This window comes from Xenopus laevis, chromosome 3L, assembly GCF_017654675.1.
Source record: "Xenopus laevis strain J_2021 chromosome 3L, Xenopus_laevis_v10.1, whole genome shotgun sequence".
Classification (NCBI taxonomy): Eukaryota; Metazoa; Chordata; class Amphibia; order Anura; family Pipidae; genus Xenopus; species Xenopus laevis.
The window spans coordinates 150,278,961-150,299,333 of NC_054375.1; the positions used below are offsets into that span (position 1 = coordinate 150,278,961).

Consider the following 20,373-nt stretch of genomic DNA (forward strand, 5'->3'; position numbering starts at 1 on the left):
AGTTGGGTGTCAGATATTCATTGACAGTTAGATCCAATATATCTTATAGGGGGGCTCCTTTCCTAGCAGATGTATTAGAGCTCACACAAATAACTGATTCCAGTACAAAAAAAATCTTACAAAAAACTGCCTTTTGCACAAATTCTGCATATAGAGAGACATGATGTCTGGTGATTTTAATAGAGTGAGCTCTAATACATCTTCTATAGGAAAAGAGTAGTCAGCACATCAATTCTCAGTGTTCTTGGGCCTTGGGCAGCATGGCCTGAAACGTTACAGTGATGCCCACAAAAGCACAAATAAAGGCTTTTTAACTACTTGAAGAGTTGGTGGTGCTGTTCAATCTTCTCCTAATACATCTTCTAGGCATATAAGATATATTGGATCTAAAGGCCCCTATACAGTGGCTGATAAAAGCTGCTGACAGATCGAGTCGGCATCTTATTGGCCCGTGTGTGGGCCATCCAACGGGCTTCCCAGATCGATATCATCTCGATTGGGCAGGTTAAAAGTTCCATCGGATCTCGGCCGCATCGGTGCGTTTATTCGGTCCTGCGATCCAACCGCCCGTATCGGATGCATTATGATCCGATCGTTGGGCCCTAGGGCCCGCGATTGGATCAGCCCGTTGTCGCCCACTTTAATGCGGGCATATTGGGGAGAGATCGCCAAACGAGCGGTTCTCTATGTCTATGGCCACCTTTACTTTTAATGAACATCTGACACCCAACTCCTGCATGAAGAGAGAATGAAGAGAGGCAGATGCTGAGAAGGGCATAGTGAAATGGTTCAGAATATTTAATTGATTATATTAAGAAAACTTCTTATTTCAGTATGATGAAGCTTATATAAAAATTCGATTTTTGCAAGAGTTTGCCTTTAATCTGTAAACTACAGCCTTACTCCATCACAAAAGCACCATGAAGGCAAAATTCCTCCAAATAATTCTTCTTTTTACTACATGAATCTTCCAACTTGGCATTCCACCTCTTGTTCTGTTCCATCATCACAGAACATCAGCTTCAGCGAGGAAGGAACAGGAGACCACAGTGTCCAAAATTAACATAAAAGCAAATGAAAGTTGTATAGATCAGCTAAACAGAGTCCCGCAAGACTGCATCTTGTAATGACATAGTTACATTAAAACTGACACGTTCCATCATTTAGATATTGGTAAAGGGGGAAGAAAATGTTTCATATTAAAAGGGCCACTGTACCTACATTTTGAAAATGTCCTATGGATTTATCTACGGTAATATAAAGCTTGTACAGGTATGGGATCTGCTATCCAGAATGCTTGGGACCTGGAGCTTTCCAGATAATGGATATTTCCATAAAGTGGGTCTCCATACTTTATCTACTAAAAAATTATTTTAACATAAAGAGGCGGATTTATACAGGTTCGAACTGGAAATTCAAATTTGAATTTTCGAGTTGGATAATTGATCAAAACTCACAAATTCGAGTTGGGAATAATCCAAACTCGAATTCGAGATTTATCATACCTAGAGTTGCCACCCGGCCAGTATTTTACCGGCCTAGCCGGTAAAACACCTGCCAAGGCCGGGGCCGTTATTACAAATTTACCGGCAATGCAATTGCCGGTAATTAGTAATACCCTTTCAAAAAAGCCCCTGGCCTGCCCCCAATTCGCAAAGATCGCAAAGAACTTACCTTTTTTCAAGCGCTGTGCGATGTTGCTCCGCCCCTTTTGCGGCACATCGCGTAGCTCCGCCCCTTTTGGCATCACAGACCGCCCCCTTTTGGTACCCGCCCCCAACTGGCCGGTAAATTTTTTTAATAAAGGTGGCAACCCTAATCATACCTGGACCCTGGAAACAATTAAACTAAAACCAAGTTAATGGCAGAGGTCCGGTTAAGATGTTAATAGCCTTCCTGACATTCAAGTTTTTTTCGGAGAAAAAAAACCTCTATTCTAGTTTAGTCTAATTCAATTCAAATCCAGTGAGAGTTTTCGGGTCATTAATATTCGTTCCAGTTTTAGATATTCGATTTTTCTTCTTAAATAAGATATTATTAGAATTTCGAGGTCATTCGCGTTCATTTGAATTAAAAGAAACTCTAAGGGTAGGACTACACGGACGTTTTTCGTGGTCCAACGCCCTGCGACAAAACGCTGGTGTGAAATCGCAAGCGATAGAAATCAACTCTAAATAACAATACTCTAGCACATTTCATCCCACAGAGTAGCGTTCCTCTATAATCACAAAAATAGCTTCTCCAACTACTCTGTTTATTTCAACACCTCTATACACAGTATTAGTACCTTTGGATTCATTCTTATATGGCTCCAATGTTTTTTACACAAAAATATATGGCATCTTGCTGAATAAAAGCTATCCGCCTATACTTTTACTTATCATCATCATCATCATCATTTATTTATATAGCGCTGTCAAGATACACAGTGCTTTATTTAACTTACTTCTTTCTGCGATGCCTCCTCTCTCTGTCATCCCTCTTGGCATCACTTTCGTAAGTGGACTGTGCCGCATGGCGATGCCTCCTCCTTCTCTCACCCTCAGGACCCTCACTTTCTCCTCCTCCTCCACCACCTTCTCGTACCCTCATTCCATCCCTACCATGACGTGGTCTCCTTTCTCCACCACCACCTCCTCCTCCCCTGCCCCCTCCACCCACATCCTCATTGTCATCTCCAGTTCTGCGATGTGGCCTATGCCTTCTGTGGTCTCCATCTCCCCTTGGTGACCCACTGCGACTTTCCTTGCTCCCACCAACCCGGTGTCGCCTGTGTGGATCCTGTGGGGGGCGTACCCCTCCATCCATTTCTCCTGTCCTGTCTTGCATGCCTATGTCCTGTCCATCTCGAATTATATCCTGCTCCTTGATCCGTGTACGGCGCCCGGGTTCTTGCCCCATGTCATAACCCCTTCCACCACGCTCCTGAAATCGTGCTTGTTTTCTTAGATAGTCTTCTGCCCGCTGTTGAGATAAGCGTTGTTCCACGGGGTTCCTTCCCTCACCAGGCCGGGTTTTGTTGGTGTTGTTGTTGCGGTTCTCCTGGGGGTCAACGACCAGCGGCCGATCTAAATGTGTCTTGACATCTGGCTTCATGAATGAGAGTTTCCAATGCTCCTCTGGATCAAGCTCACTGTATAAAGCCTCTCGGCTATTCATCAAGTTTTGTCGACGAATTTCATTTGTGCGCTGCTCCCAAACAGATATCGAAGACTTTTGGTTCTTCTGTTGCTCTTTTCTGAAAGGACAGCATAGTGCTTTTATTTTCATTTTAATTTTATCAAAGGACAAAACCATAACATGAAAGTAATTCATCTATCATCTTTCTAAACCAGGGAAATAAGCAATAGGAAGAATTTAGCAATAGATGATAAGACGCTTGGCTGCAGTGCTCAGTGCCAGGTAGCAGCCACAGAGGCTAATAAAATGTTATTGTGGTTTTCCACAACATGTATTAAAAAAGAAGGAAAGACTAAAACTAAGTAACTTTATCAGAAAGGTCTATATAAATACACCAGTAAACCCTCAAAGTAATGCTGCTCTGAGTCCTCTGTCAAAAGAAACACCACATTTCTTTCCTTCTATTGTGTACTCATGGGCTTCTGTATCAGACTTCCTGTTTTCAGCTTAAACCTCCAGGGCTAGGGCTTGAGCACTTGAGGAAGTGATGTCACACCAAGCTAATATGGCAACTGCTATCCTAAACAAACAGAGAGAGCTTCTAGAGCTGTTTACTCAGGTATGGTAATGCATTCTGCAGAATAAATATAGTCTTATAGCTTGCACTATTGTGGCTAATCTATTGGCAATAACTGCTTCAGTAGCTTTCTTTCTTCTTTAAAGGAATGTCTAATAATTAGATATATTACTTACGCAGCAATGGACATGTTGGTGGCAGACAAGGGGCTGACCTCTGCTACTTCTTTTGCTTTTTGCAAAGCCAGTTTCTGATTAGCTGCCTCTTCTTCTTCTTGTTCATCCTATGGACAGAGAAAACAGTCAATCCATATACTACTTACGCCTCAATCACCTTATTCTCAAGCCTGGATTTGTGAGAAGACCCTGCCAGCCCAGTCCCGGGTGCTGCTAGTAGGGATAGTGGGTGCCTTGGTATGATTGGGAGTGAGTCCGTATGAAGAAATGAGAAGGGAGTGGAAGTGGTACGTGGCTGGTTTAAAATGCAAGTGGTGGGAGGCAGTCTTCGCAGCCAGATAGGGGTGTACTAATTGGAATTCCAGCCCTGCTTCCTCCCTACAGCAAACATGTACCCCATTCTGACCCGTTATTTCTATAACTCAACTACCTTTGTCAGCTCCTGAGCATTAGCAAGATTGTCCACTGCGATGGCCAAGAAGACATTGAGCAGAGTGTCTAAGTAAGATTAGTAAAGAGGAATAACCCAGAATATTTCCATGGAGGTAACATAACTCAACAACACATACCATATGCAGTGACCAGGAATATCTTCCACTTATCTATAGACAATACACAAGAGCCATGAATATCCTGTAAATTAGAGCCTTGCAATTCATTAATGGTGCTTAGTGATGTCACCAGTTATAATCAGTGAAACCTCTGTATAATAATAAATAATGTACCCCTTGTTGTAAATATTAAATGCCGCCTTGAAGTTCCATGACCAGTATAAAAGCACTTGCCCTTCAGCCTCATGGGACTCCTCTGTGACTTATAATACCCATATATTTTACAATCTATATTGCATCTTGCTAATATCACATTACTATAACTACTTTTTTACCACATACAATTGATCCTATGGTTCCATTTTACCCCTGTTCCTTTAGCTCTCCGTATTACTTCATATGACCTCCCATAACTCCACCTATTGTTTATTATTGCATGAATATTTAAAGGAGAACTAAACCCTAGAAATTAATTTGGCTAAAAATGGCATATTTTATATAGTGCACTTATCATACCAGCCTAAAGTTTCAGCTTGTCAATAGCAGCTCAGTGGGCTCTGATTGGCTGTTGAGAAGCTAAGCTAAGCTTAGGGCTCGTCACTAATTATCCAGCAGAAAATGAGCTTCCCTGGCTGTAATATAAGCTGATGCTACAGGTTTGCTGATTATTAAATTCTGATGCTAATTGCACTGGTTTCTGTGCTGCCATGTAGTAATTATGTGTATTAATTACTAATCAGCCTTATATTGTGACATTTCTATTCTATGTGTACTGTATATTGTGAGTGGGTCCCTAAGCTCAGTAAGTGACAGCAGCACAGAGCATGTGCAGTGAATCAGCAGAAAAGAAGATGGGGAGCTACTGGGGCATCTTTGGAGACACAGATCTTTACTGCTAAAGGGCTGTGGTTGCCTTGGGCTGGTACAGAAGCACAAAACATCATGTACAACCTTTCTAGCTACTTCTTTAGCTAGGCTTTAGTTTTCCTTTAATACAAACACTGTTATTCAAACTATATATATATAATCCTCCCAATTATTCCTCCTCCTATTTCTCCATATAACCCTGCTCTGTACATCCTCTTATTACTCTTTATAATATCTTTTTATAACTCGTAATTAATGACTAATCTTTTCTCCTCTTACTCCATATAATTCTCCCTTATAACTTCTCCTACTTCCCTATAATTCCTCCTATTATTCCATATAACCCATCCTCCCTCCTATTTCTCCATATATCCCGCTTCCTATAACCCCTCCTATTGCACCAAATAAGCCCCATATAAGTCCTCCTTTTGCACCAAATTACCCTTCCCTATATCTCTTCCTTACCAAATTACTCTTCCCTATATCTCCTGCTTACCAAATTACCCTTCCCTGTATCTCCTCCTTACCAAATTGCCCTTCCCTGTATCTCCTCCTTACCAAATTACCCTTCCCTGTATCTCCTCCTTACCAAATTACCCTTCCCTGTATCTCCTCCTTACCAAATTACCCTTCCCTGTATCTCCTCCTTACCAAATTACCCTTCCCTGTATCTCCTCCTTACCAAATTGCCCTTCCCTGTATCTCCTCCTAACCAAATTACCCTTCCCTGTATCTCCTCCTTACCAAATTACCCTTCCCTATATCTCCTCCTTACCAAATTACCCTTCCCTGTATCTCCTCCTTACCAAATTACCCTTCCCTATATCTCCTCCTTACCAAATTACCCTTCCCTGTATCTCCTCCTTACCAAATTACCCTTCCCTATATCTCCTCCTTACCAAATTACCCTTCCCTGTATCTCCTCCTTACCAAATTACCCTTCCCTATATCTCCTCCTTACCAAATTACCCTTCCCTGTATCTCCTCCTTACCAAATGACCCTTCCCTATGACTCCTACAAATGCTCCTGATATCTTTATAACTACTATTTCTCCATGAACTTGCCCATACAGTACTGCTACAAATAGTTCACAGAACACCTACTGATCAATTATTTTGAAAGGATACAGTTCCCAAAAAGTGTAAGGATGATGAAATAGACGGAAAATACCATGCCAGTTTTCACTCCACCCTGAGACTTGATGCCATCATACATCACTGCATTCCAATCTTCCCCAGTTAAGATCTGAGTTGACAGAGATGGGTCAGTAAAAGAATAAAACTGAGAAAGCTAAAGACACGGTATATACATTTGTGTGCTATGCTAAGCCTGAGGCTTTGTTTGTTCTGTTGTTCAGCTGGTCACACACAACTGGGCTGATATGATGGGCCAGTTTGGTTACTTTCAACCAAATTTCAGATAATGACTTGTGCTTGGGCCAAATAAACATTATTTTTTAAATCAGAGATAATGGAATTGCATTCAAACACAAGGAAAAATCTGTTTAGTCTATTATGCAATTAACCTGATTCATAGGGTGATCAATCATCCAAGGCCAGCCGCAAATTGGTGCATTTTAAGGATAAGGTGTTGCCCTCCCAACTGCAGATTCTCTCACTAGTCAATCAGTTGATGAGACAGTAGACTATTTTATATTGTGTGATATTAGAAGCGATTACAAGAAATTAAAATATTGTCCATACCTGAAAAACTGTCATTATTGCTGCAGGGAAGGTGTCGAAATTGGTAGCAGGAGTTATATCATCAAAATTGAACCTGTTCAGAAAAATAAGGAACATACTGTCATTTTTGTTACTACCCATGTCACTTTCCCTTAGAAATAAAAACACCCAACGTGTAAGTAACTGAATTCCCCATATGGAGTAGGGCCCATGAAGGTGGTGGACTAAAGCTCCCCATAGACGCGACGATTCTTCTTGCCGAACGACCGATTTTAGGGTAGTCCGACCAATCCTTCGAAATTATCGTGCGGTTAGTGGGATTTGAACGATCGTTCATTTTACGATTTTTCAGCCGACATCTGTCAGGAAATTGATCGGCCAGGTCAAAAAATCTTTGTCGGTCCCAGTGCAATGTATCTATGTTTGCAGGGCCAAGCAGGCAGCTCCCCTTTGTTTTCCTGACAAATTGGTCTTTTTAGTTGATGGTAAATTCGTACGATCGTTCCGAGAAAATCGTCTCACGATGAGGATCTGATCTTTTAAAAATCTCAACATCTATGGCCAGCTTAACACTCTACTTGACTATAGACCCACTCTGCCTATCTAGATTCTCACCTCCTGCCACAGATTAAATGACCGCCCCCAAATTGAAGGTAATTCCTCTTTGCCTCTGTGTAAATCAAGAAACTCAGATTCATTTACTTACTGCCCACCAAACAGTTGCATCCCCAGTAAGGCAAAGACAACAATAAAAAGGAAGAGCAGGAAGAGCAGACTGATAATGGACTTCATTGAGCTGAGCAGGGAGATCACCAAATTGCGGAGAGAAGCCCAATACCTGTAAAGAACCAGTAAAAAAAAAAAAAAAATTAGAAAACAGGAAACAAAGTTGATGAAGTAATAAAAGGTGGGAATAATCAGTTCTAACACTTTTCATAAGGAAGCTTTGGAATGCCACATTGGAATTGCTGTGCTACATAATTTATTCTTTAACACATCAATTGTGAACTGGCTGTGGCTAAATTACACACAGAATAACAAATCAGCTTACTTTGTAACTTTGAAGATCCGCAGCAAGCGAAGGGCTCTTAAGACGCTGATCCCAAAGGAGGTCCCAGGCTTCACCATTGCCCAAACCACCTCAAAGATGCTGCCGGTGATTACCTGAAAAAGAGAGACGTAAGTCAGTAGGCACTTATTTTGTACGTGTAGTTTGCTTTGTCATAATCGCTAAAATCAATAGGGACAAAATCAGACAAATATTAAAATAAGATGGACCATAAAAGATATTCTTGCCACACTTTCCTCCCTCATCTCACCAATTACCTTCTCTGATTTGCCAGCCTTCACTTATGGTGTCCTGCCACCTGTCATCTTATCCATCTGAACCTTCTGCACAATCAATCCCTCTAGATAGAATCCACCCCAAAATCCAGCTCAAAGGGATACTGCCATGGAAAAACATGTTTTTTTTTCCCAAATGCATCAGTTAATAGTGTTCCTCCAGCAGACTATTGCACTGAAATCCGTTTTTCAAAAGAATATACTTATTTTTGAATATTTAATTTTGAAATCAGACATGGGCTAGACATATTGTCAGTTTCCCAGGTGCTTCCAGTCATGTGATTTGTGCTCTGATAAAATTCAGTCACTCTTTACTGTTGCACTGTAAGTTGGAGTGATATAACTCCCCTCCCATCCCCCCAAGCAGTCCATCATCAGAACAATGGAAAGGTAACCAGATAACGGTCCCTGGTATATATATATATATAGATATACTTCCCCCAAATTCTATATCTATATATATATATATATGTAAGCAACATTCAAGAGTAAAAATCCAGGTCCCACTGCGACTCCTTCAGTTCCATTGAGTAGGAGAAACAACAGCCTGCCAGAAAGCAGTTCCATAGTGCAGTACTGGCTCTTTCTGAAAGCACATGACCAGGCAAAATGACCCGAGATGGAACAAATATACTTGTTGGTTCAGGAATGAAATTTTACATGGTAGAGTGAATTATTTGCAGTGTAAATAGGGTACTTTAAAAATAAAAACTACACCATAAAGATGATGACAGAATCCCTTTAAAGTCTTATTTGCTCAGCCAAAGATCTTTATTTCTCACCTTTAAATTTTACCCTCATATTAACCAGCCAAATATAACTGATCCTTGAGTATCTTCCAATATCTTCTCCGTATTTCAATCATAGGCCAGTTCTTTCTTTCTTACAATTCTTTCAAGCTGAAAGTACTTTTCCATTAATGTCTCTTCTCTTTTGCATTCTTGCCACCATTACAATCTTAGCACTGAGAAGTACTTTAGAAGCAATTTCATGGATCAATCAGCTCCACCAACCTCAGGCATTTCTTGTGTGAAACTAAGTCAGCCTATATTTTATGTTTGCCAGGAAGCTATCTGCATTATTTCCCCACCAAAAGGCTTACCATAACAGTGCATGCCAAAAACCTATCGAAACCCATGTTTTCTAGGGTCCAATGAACTTGATCTTGCTCCTATAAGCCACCAGCATTTCTTTTGAGCTATGCCTCCCTCGAGGAACACATGAATTATCACTGATCTTCTTTCTATTTCGATTTCCATAGAGTTTGTTCCAGCACAGCCCTGTACACCGTGTGCCGGAGGTTACTGTGTTTTATTCTCTGAATTTTCTTCATTGTATGTGATTTTTATAAAGGCAAAGAGATATGAAAGCAGAAAGGGCCCGAGCTAACTAATTAAGAAGCTAAATGTGACTAGGCCAGTCTATAAAAATTGTTGATGTATCCTACATAATAATAATAATAATAATAATAACTGCACTCTGTACCCACAGCAGAAATGTTCATTATGCTAAAGCTTTCTCCAACCTCAGTTGCTTTTGCCTGCTGTAAATATATGAGTCACTTAGTCTCTCATGTTCGTATGGTCGATGTGGGTCACCATTGTTGTTGCACAGGCCTAAATAAAGGGAACTGTTCAATGAAAAAGAAAGCCGTGGATACAGTTTAATGGACTGAGATTTCATACAGATGGCTTAGACTGCTACATGTTATTATTAGGGATGCACCGAATCCAGCATTCGGTTCTGGATTCGGCCTTTTTTAGCAGGATTTAGCTGAACCAAATCCGAATTTGCATATGCAAATTTGGGGCGGGGAGGGAAATCACATAAGTAAAAAAATGTTTCCCCCTTCCCGCCCCTAATTTGCATATGCAAATTCGGATTCGGGTGCCCCCGAATCCTTCACGAGATTCAACCAAATACCAAACCGAATCCGAATACTAATTTGCATATGCCAATTACAGATGAGGATGGAAATTGTGTGACTGTTTACCCTTTCCCTCCCCTAATTTGCATATGCAAATTAGGATTCGGATTTGGTTCAGCCTGGCAAAAGGATTTGGACGAATCCGAATCCTGCTGAAAAAGGACAAATCTTGGCCGAATTCCAGCACTTAATCCTGGATTTGGTGCATCCCTAATTTCCAACAAAGGGTGCCCTGTGCCTATTGTTGGGGTAAAGGGCTCCATCTGTTAGCATATGCAAATTAGGATTCGGTTCAGTATGCAGTCGAATCTTTCATGAAGGACATGCACAGACATGTTGGCTTTGCTATACATCATGCCCTGTTTACACTGACAAACTGTAGATTCAAACACAGCTACTTACAGTTATCAATACTATACACATCCCAATGAAAGTACTGTAATAAAAACCTCAAAGTCTGCACCAGGGCTAGTAAACCATAGTAACCCATAGTAGTCAAACGGTTGCTTTTATACAGGAATAAACAATAAACAATAAAACAATAAACTTTTAGACAGATTAAAAACACACACATAGATATCTTCCTTTATATAGTTCCCTCCTATCTGTGTCACTGTATCACCCTGCAGTGGGAGGGACAGACTCATGTCCCATAGTTCCCTCCTGTCTGTGTCACTGTATCACCCTGCAGTGGGAGGGACAGACTTGTGTCCCATAGTTCCCTCCTGTCTGTGTCACTGTATCACCCTGCAGTGGGAGGGACAGACTCATGTCCCATAGTTCCCTCCTGTCTGTGTCACTGTATCACCCTGCAGTGGGAGGGACAGACTCATGTCCCATAGTTCCCTCCTGTCTGTGTCACTGTATCACCCTGCAGTGGGAGGGACAGACTCATGTCCCATAGTTCCCTCCTGTCTGTGTCACTGTATCACCCTGCAGTGGGAGGGACAGACTCATGTCCCATAGTTCCCTCCTGTCTGTGTCACTGTATCACCCTGCAGTGGGAGGGACAGACTCATGTCCCATAGTTCCCTCCTGTCTGTGTCACTGTATCACCCTGCAGTGGGAGGGACAGACTCATGTCCCATAGTTCCCTCCTGTCCCTGTTAAATTTCTGCCCCTTTTAGTACATAATCACTGTAGCAAACAACCTCTATATTAAATACTCTGCTATTTATTACAAACCAAAATATAAACACAAAAGGAATTACTGGTGTATACTCACGGCACAGTCAAAGCAGTTAAACGATGAATGAAAATAAGGCCTGGTCCCAAGACCGTACATTTTTATAAACATTTCGGACATAAAGAGCCCAAGGAATATGAATTCTGCATAATCTGTCAAAAAAGAAAAGAAAAACATACCATTCAGAGCCCGTAGGAAGTGAGGGTGCCTGTAGTATTTATGGGTATAATAGTACTTGTGTAATAGCTGGTGGGGAATCGGAATGGACAAATAAGTATTTTACACAAGCCATCATTGGTCCTACACTGTATTACTCCCTAGTATTTAGTGTTGTCGACATCTTTTCAGGAAAATATAAATTATCCAGGGTGAATATTTGTTACAATTCTATTTGCCCTAGCAAAGGATTTGAGAAGTACATTAAGAACAGGATATTTTTATTCTCTAAAATGTATCAAATGCCAATTAAGGCTTCCCTATCAATAAGTGGCTCACTAAAAGCTGCTGCTATATTGAGCTCCCATTAAGCCCAGATCCACCCATTAGACATTCAAAAGCTAGCAAACATTGCTGACATTGTCCCCCCACCCCTTCGGAACTCAGGTATATTATATTCCGCTGATTTTAATAAGAATTGAGAACCCCCTAAAACCAAAAGCTCCAATCCGGACATCCATTCAGGTGCCAAGGACTGTTTTCAGTAGCCAGGCAATTGATTCCGGTGCTGTCTTTTTAAAGCATAAATAAACCTTTAAAATTAATGAATGTAAAATTGACGAGGGTGCTATTCTATGTACTTTTACAATGTACGTTCATTTTTTTTTTTTTAAATTCCAATATATTAAGGGATACATGTACTGTTAATATGAATGGATTTTGTTACAACAGCACCACCTGCTGGTCATTTTCCCACCAGTCTGACCACCAAGTAGTCAAGGAAGTTGTCAGGAGAAAGAAAGAGGCTCCTCTGATGTTCTTCTGCTTAAGAAAGATTTCAGGAAGGTTTCTAAATTTATTTCTAAGCTGAAGAACATCAGAGCAGCCTCTTTCTTTCTCCTGACAACTTCCTTGACTACTTGGTGGTCAGACTGGTGGGAAAATGACCAGCAGGTGGCACTGTTGTAAAATAATTCATTCATAGTAACAGTTCATGTATCCCTTAATATCTTGGAATTTAAAAAAATAAAATAATGAACGTACCTTGCAGAAGTTCTTAGAATAGCCCCCTCATCACTTTTACATTCACTTATTTTTAAGGTTTACTTATCCTTTAAAGGAATTGTACAGTATAAAATTAAAAACTGGGTAAATAGATAGGCTGTGCAAAATTAAAAAATTATCTAATATATTTACAAAAATGTACTGTATAAAGGCTGGAGTGACTGGATGTCTAACATAATAGCCAGAACACTACTTCCTGCTTTGCAACTCTCTTGATTTCCACTGATTGGTTACCAGGCAGTAACCAATCAGAGACTTGAGGGGGGGCCACATGGGTCATAACTGTTGCTTTTGAATCGGAGCTGAATGCTGAGGATCAATTGCAAACTCACTGAACAGTTATGTCCCATGTGGGCCCCCTTATAGTCACTGACTAACTCAGAGTTAGAGAGCTGAAAATCAGGAAGTAGTGTTCTGGCTATTATGTTAGACATCCAGTCACTCCAGCCTTTATACATTACATTTTTGGCTAACTAAGTATATTAGAAACATTATTTATTTTGCACAGCCTATCTATTTACCCAGTTTTTATTTTTACGCTAAACTGTTCCTTTAAATCAGCTCAGCAATATCCCATCAAAGTTACAATGCATATTTCCCTTTAGCAAAGATATGAGTAAGAAGCGTCACTTACAGAGAAATTCGGTGAGACGGTCATCTTGGCCATAGTGCACGACTGCCACGCACAGCGTGTTCAGTGCCACGAGAGCCAGAACAACCCAGTAAAAGGCCTGAGTCTTCACCATGCGTCGAATTAGTAAACGCATGCGACGCTCCTTTTTGTTCATGTATGATGAGTTCTCCATCTTGGCACTTTTAATGCTGGCACGTGCAAAAGGGGAACCTACAGGGACAGACAAAGAAAAGAAACAGAAGACAGAGTCATGTAAAAGTAGGTCTTTTTAAATGATAAATATTGCCATATTTGGTTTCAATTCAGCGGGGGTCATTTATAAACACTGGACAATTTTGCACCTGGGCAGTAACCCATGGCAACCAATCAGATGTTTGCTTTTATTGTTCTACCTATTAAAGAGTTTAAATTGCAAAAAAACACACACATTTGCAGGATTTAAAGGAAAAGCAAACCCTCAGAACTGTTTCCCTTGTTTTTCCCTTGTTGATCTTTTTCACAGTTCCTCCACTGGATCATCAAATCAAGATTCAATTATAGATCAGCCCCACGCGGATATGGACAAAACAAATAACAGAATCTAGTGGAATATTGTTAATGCAGCCACCACTGTGTTACAGCACTCATCTGTGTCTGTCTTGAACCATAGAAAGTCTATGCACAGATTATTCTTGTGTGTTCTAAAGTGATTTCTACAAAGTGCTAAATCCAAAATAAAATGATTATAAAGTCAAACAAGGGGCTTGTAGTGCTTGCTTCAAAAAGTAAAATGAATTTGAATAAGCTGCAACGGGGTTTTCTTCAATCAATAAAACTCAGCATGTGACTGATTGAAGAAAACACCATTGCACTTTAGTCTAATTCATTTTACCTTTTGAAGCAAGCACTAGCTCTAGCACTTTAAAACACACAAGAAAAATATGTGCATAGACTTTCTATGGTTCAAAACAGACACCGGTTAGTGCTGTAACTCTTTGGTGACTGCACCGAATGTTTAACAATATTGCACTAGCTTCTGTTATTTGTTTTTACCACAGCCAGTGGTGCAGATCTATAATTGTATCTTGATTTATTGTTCTACCTGCAGCTGATTGCTTTGCTGGGCGTTCGTGCCCAAGTGCAAATGTGCCCAGTGTTTATAAATGAGCCCTTAGGGCTCTTACTGACGAGCGTTTTTACCAGCGCTCCCTTTGCAGGAAAAAACGCCGCAGGGGAGCGCAGGTAAAAACGCCGCAGGGGAGTGCAGGAATAGACGCATTACATTTTTTCCAATGGGGCTGTACTCACACAGGCGTATGTAGGCGCCGAACGCAGGAAAAATGCAGCATGTTGCGTCTCAACCTGCGTTTGACGCCTACACGCGCCTGTGTGAGTACAGCCCCATTGGAAAAAACTGTAATGTGTCTATTCCTGCACTCCCCTGCGGCGTTTTTTGCGCAGGGGAGCGCAGGTAAAAACACTCATCAGTAAGAGCCCTTAGGGTAAGACTACACGGACGTTTTCAGCGCGATCAGACAAATCTTTTTTTGTTGCAGCGCGTCGGAATGCGACGAAAACACCGGTGTAGTCTTACCCTTATACCTTCCATCGGTGCATTAGAGAACAATGCATAACTATAGAGGAAGCAGAGGGTCTACTTTCTGTATAGCTGTTTAAAGGACCAGTAACGTCAACATTATTTTAAAAAAAATTTGTTTGTATAAAACACCAAGACATATGTAACTTTAAAATCGCAAAGTTCTTTATTAAAAAACAACTCACCTCTTGCGCTCCTCTTCAGAAAAGGCGACAGAGCGATGATCCATCGTGCGGCGCTCGATTGCTCCTCCCTGCCTACTATAGGAGATAGCCAGGGAGGATAACTTGAGCACCGCAAAATTGATCGTTGCTTTGTCGGCTTTTCTGAAGAGGAGCGAAAGTGGAGAACCGTTAAGTTATTTTTTAATAAAGACTTTGCGATTTTAAAGTTACATATGTCTTGGTGGGTTTTTTTGATCTATACAAATTAATTTTTTTAAAAAAAGTTTTTGACGTTACTGGTCCTTTAAAGGCAAAGAAAAAAAAACTCTCCCTAGCTTGCTCTCCTACTTGCAGCCAAGGAGCAGGGGAAGCAGAGGGGCAAAGGAATTCAGAGGTAGGGGGAGGGTGGTTAGTTCCAGGTAGGCATTGCTGTGCGCCGGGCCCCTCCAAAAGATTTTATTGTTGGGGGGGTCCAGCACTGGCAACTTATACCACTGGGACCATGCTATTCCTATGAAATGGAAGTATGTACATACCCACAGAAGCTATGTCCCCAATGGCCTCTTCTCCCTCCTCAGCATTCAGCAGTTCTGTTTTGTTCTTCTTGATAGTGGGTCTCCGAAGGGCTCCCATAATATGAAAAGAAGAAATGGTTGGGATGTGACATTGGTCCAGTTAAGAGTGGTACAGTCCCATTATGACTTATTAAAGAGCTTAATGGCATAAACCAAAGAAATTCTTAACGTTACGGGCCGATCCATTGATGTCTGACTCAGATCTTAAAGGAACAGGAACATCAAAAAATTAAAGTGTTTTAAAGTAATAAAAATATAATGCAGCGTTGCCCTGTACTGGTAAAACCAATGTGTTTGCATCAGAAACACTACTATTGTTTATATAAATAAGCTGCTGTGTAGCCATGGGGCCAGCCATTCAAAGGAGAAAAGGCTCAGGTTACAGATAGCAGATAAGATCTGTAGAACATAATGGTGTTATCTGTTATCCACTATTTAACCTGTGCCATATAGTCTTTTTTCAATTTCCACCATGGCTACACAGCAGCTTGTATATATACACTATAGTAGTACTTATCTGTTATCTACTGTGTATCCTGTGCTTGAATGGCTGCCCCCATGGCTACACAGCAGCTTGTTTATATAAACTATAGTAGTATTTCTCTTGTTATCTACTGTGTATCCTGTGCTTGAATGGCTGCCTCCATGGTTACACAGCAGCTTGTTTATATAAACTATAGTAGTACTTATCTGTTATCTACTGTGTATCCTGTGCTTGAATGGCTGCCCCCATGGCTACACAGCAGCTTGTTTATATAAACAATAGTAGTACTTATCTGTTATCTACTGTGTATCATGTGCTTGAATGGCTGCCCCCATGGCTACACAGCAGCTTGTTTATATAAACTATAGTAGTACTTATCTGTTATCTACTGTGTATCCTGTGCTTGAATGGCTGCCCCCGTGGCTACACAGCAGCTTGTTTATACAAACTATAGTAGTACTTATCTGTTATCTACTGTGTATCCTGTGCTTGAATGGCTGCCCCCATGGCTACACAGCAGCTTGTTTATATAAACTATAGTAGTACTTATCTGTTATCTACTGTGTATCATGTGCTTGAATGGCTGCCCCCATGGCTACACAGCAGCTTGTTTATATAAACTATAGTAGTACTTATTTGTTATCTACTGTGTATCCTGTGCTTGAATGGCTGCCCCATGGCTACACAGCAGCTTATTTATATAAACTATAGTAGTACTTATCTGTTATCTACTGTGTATCCTGTGCTTGAATGGCTGCCCCATGGCTACACAGCAGCTTATTTATATAAACTATAGTAGTGTTTCTGAAGCAAACACACCAGTTTTACCAGTGCAGGGCAACACTACATTATATTTTCATTACTTTAAAACACTTTCATTGTTTGATGATACTGTTCCTTTAAGCATGCTGGTCCCAGTGATTCAAGGGTGTTTTGAGCAATTGGAGTAAAGAACTGGTGACTGGAATGGAAAATAGCTGGAGCAGACTTTAGCATTGCACCTGGTATACTGGATGGCATACCATTCATTTTCAAAAAGGTGTGAATGTGTGCCAGATGCTCCAGTTAACCCTTCTCTATCTTTATCATGTTTAAAGGACCAGTGACATAAATTTTTATTTTTTTTTAAATTTCATTCGTTTAACAAAAAAAAAATAAAGACATATGAAACTTTGAAATCGCTAAGTCTTTATTAAGAAATAACTTACCGAAACTCCGCTTGCGATCCTCTTCAGAAAAGGCAACTGGGCGACAATCCATCGTGTGTCGCTCGATTCCTCCTCCCTGTCTATCTCCAATAAAGAAGGCAGGGAGGAGAAATCGAGCACCGCACGATGGATCGTCAGATCGCCTTTTCTGAAGAGGAGTTTCGGTAAGTTATTTCTTAATAAAGACTTAGAGGTTGTAAAGTTTCATTTGTCTTTGTGGGGTTTTTTTTCGTTGTATAATAACGAATTTACAAAAAAAAAAAAAAAAAAAAAAGTTCTGTTACTGGTTCTTTAAGCATCCCAGTTATCCCTGAGCAGAAATAGGTCAAGCCGGTGAAGCTCTAGAAGCCTGAGATAGTTACTTGTTTAAATGAGATGATTAGAATTAGCTTGGGTGTCTAACTGTAAAGGCTTTGACAATGCCATCACCGGCATCAGCACCAGCACCAGCACCAGCACCGTCAATCAGAGCCTTTATTAATAAACATCATCAATAGTTACCATCATAAGGAAGTCTCTGCTCAATGTCACTATCATCTTCAGCAAGGATGACTTCTTCTAGGAAGAAAGGACAAACAGACAGACAAACAAGCCAAGAGCTGTTTAGTGGGTGTAATGAAGGGCATATACTCATCTTTTTTATGTTTAAAATTGAATGGAACAATACGAGTTTCTTTGCAATCAAGTTTTTTCACCCCAACAGTTTTTATGATTCAAAATTTTCTGCTGGCAATTATAAGAAAAAAAAACCCCATGAAACTCAAGTTTAATTAAGATTATTCCCCCCCCCCACAATTAAAAATGAAGCAGATTAGAAATCCAGCTGGTGACTGGTTACTTTAAAGGAAAACTAAACCCTAAAAATGACTAGGACTAAAAATGCCATATTTTATATACTGAACTTATTGCACAAGGCTAAAGTTTGAGCTTGTCAATAGCAGCAATGATCCAGGACTTCAGACTTGTCACAGGGGGTCACCATCTTGGAAAGTGTCTGTGACACTCACATGCTCAGTGGGCTCTGATTGGCTGTTGAGAAGCTAAGCTTAGGGCTCGTCACTAATTATCCAGCAGAAAATGAGCTTCCCTGGCTGTAATATAAGCTGATGCTACAGGTTTGCTGATTATTAAATTCTGATGCTAATTGCACTGGTTTCTGTGCTGCCATGTAGTAATTATCTGTATTAATTACTAATCAGCCTTATATTGTGACATTTCTATTCTATTTGTACTGTATATTGTGAGTGGGTCCCTAAGCTCAGTAAGTGACAGCAGTACAGAGCATGTGCAGTGAATCAGCAGAAAAGAAGATGGGGAGCTACTGGGGCATCTTTGGAGACACAGATCTTTACTGCTAAAGGGCTGTGGTTGCCTTGGGCTGGTACAGAAGCACAAAACTTAATGTACAACATTTCTAGCTACTTCTTTAGTCAGGCTTTAGTTCTCCTTTAAGCAGGGTTAAAGTGTTGAATACATTAGAGAGCTTCCAATCACCCCTACTTTTTTCCTACTTCAAACAACCCACTTGTCTGTGAGACTGATAACTACGGTAATACACTATTGCACCAGTGGCGGTAAATGGGCCCCATAATATCTGGACAGTTGCTGATGGTGTCCCCTAAGGTTGCTCACAGTCTTGTACACCATAAATCTATGTCAGCATAAGTTTTTTGATATACTAAGCACAATTCAGCAGGAACAGCCCCCTAAGTTTGCTTATAGCCTGGGCAGAGAGATCCCATAAAACTATGGCAGCATAGGTATTCTCTGTACTAAGCACAATTCAGCAGGAACAACCCCTAAGTTTGCTCATAGTCTGTACAGGGAGATCCCATAAAACTATGGCAGTATAGGTATTCCCCTGTACTAAGCACAATTCAGCAGGAACAGTCCCCTAAGTTTGCTCATAGTCTGTACAGAGAGATCCCATAAAACTATGGCAGCATAGGTATTCCCCTGTACTAAGCACAATTCAGCAGGAACAGCCCCTAAGTTTGCTCATAGTCTGTACAGACCCATAAAGCCCATGGCACATGGGTTGTTTTTTTGACCTGCTGCCTTCTGGGATCAGCTTGTTAGTGGAAAAAGGCATATTTCCGAGTTAAAATGCTTACCTTAGAGTTTCTATGCTAAAATATGCTCTGTGCATGCTAATAACTGATCTGTGCCTGTCACTGCACACAAATATGATATGCGGAACTGGATTCTCTCCACTGGCATACACCATATACACCATATACACCATATACACCATATACACCATATACACCATATACACCATATACACCATATACACCATATACACCATATACACCATATACACAATATATACACCAGCAAAGAAAACTACCCAAGTGCCTTTACCCTGAATCTGTGGCACCATACAACAATAAAATGTTCCCTCCACTGGGCAGCAGAGTTATCTTAACTGTTAGTAAATAAGGTGCATGTGCCTTTAAAGGAATTAACCAAACTATTCCAGTGACAAAAGATGAGCATTGTTGAGAACACTGACATTAATCATGTACTGCAGGGGTGATATATTGATTTCTCATTATTAATCAACCTGAGCACCAAGGGAAGGAGGATACAGTGGCATCTTATTTATTTATTTTTTCTAATCTGCAACAGAAATCTGAATCTTTTTTTTTTTTAATGAACGGATAAAAATAATGACCTGTCTAAGAACAATATGTAGCAAAGGGGGGGCTAATGATAATGATCCACCTACACGTGAAATCACAAGGGGATGTGATAATAATGGGAGAAGTGTTAGCCCCGGCAAGGAGAGAACCTTGTAGCATCATATTCTGATATAACAGTTGGACGACTATAATTATATTGCACTTATTGCACAGGCTCTACTAGGTTGCCCAAAAGAGCTGCCAAAATGGCATATTTTTATTAGTCTGAGACCATAATGAGAATAGGAGTAAATAGTGGATCAGTGTCCAAATACCCAGTTCCCAGTTCATTTATGTCCAGCGCTGAGCTTTATTTATAAAAAAAACCTCCCAACATTATGAAAATAAAAAGAGGGACAAAAAACTTGCAGGAAGTAATGCGGCAAATTTATTAAC

At 40.5% G+C, this 20,373-nt stretch overlaps 1 protein-coding gene across 9 annotated transcripts in view; it reads right to left on the reverse strand.

Annotated features, from left to right (window-relative positions):
* LOC108710372 (voltage-dependent P/Q-type calcium channel subunit alpha-1A) overlaps positions 1 to 20,373 on the reverse strand; it is a 172,918-nt gene that overhangs the window by 107,473 nt on the left and 45,072 nt on the right. For all 9 annotated transcript variants that reach the window (XM_041587298.1, XM_041587299.1, XM_041587295.1 and 6 more), the window contains exons 8-18: positions 17,795 to 17,848; positions 15,563 to 15,655; positions 13,287 to 13,496; positions 11,471 to 11,583; positions 8,026 to 8,138; positions 7,681 to 7,812; positions 6,996 to 7,068; positions 6,420 to 6,537; positions 4,304 to 4,371; positions 3,874 to 3,980; positions 2,447 to 3,238 (exon numbers count right to left, since the gene is read on the reverse strand). In XM_041587298.1, coding sequence (XP_041443232.1) covers positions 2,447 to 3,238; positions 3,874 to 3,980; positions 4,304 to 4,371; positions 6,420 to 6,537; positions 6,996 to 7,068; positions 7,681 to 7,812; positions 8,026 to 8,138; positions 11,471 to 11,583; positions 13,287 to 13,496; positions 15,563 to 15,655; positions 17,795 to 17,848 — 1,873 coding nt within the window. The remainder of the gene's footprint in view (positions 1 to 2,446; positions 3,239 to 3,873; positions 3,981 to 4,303; positions 4,372 to 6,419; positions 6,538 to 6,995; positions 7,069 to 7,680; positions 7,813 to 8,025; positions 8,139 to 11,470; positions 11,584 to 13,286; positions 13,497 to 15,562; positions 15,656 to 17,794; positions 17,849 to 20,373) is intronic.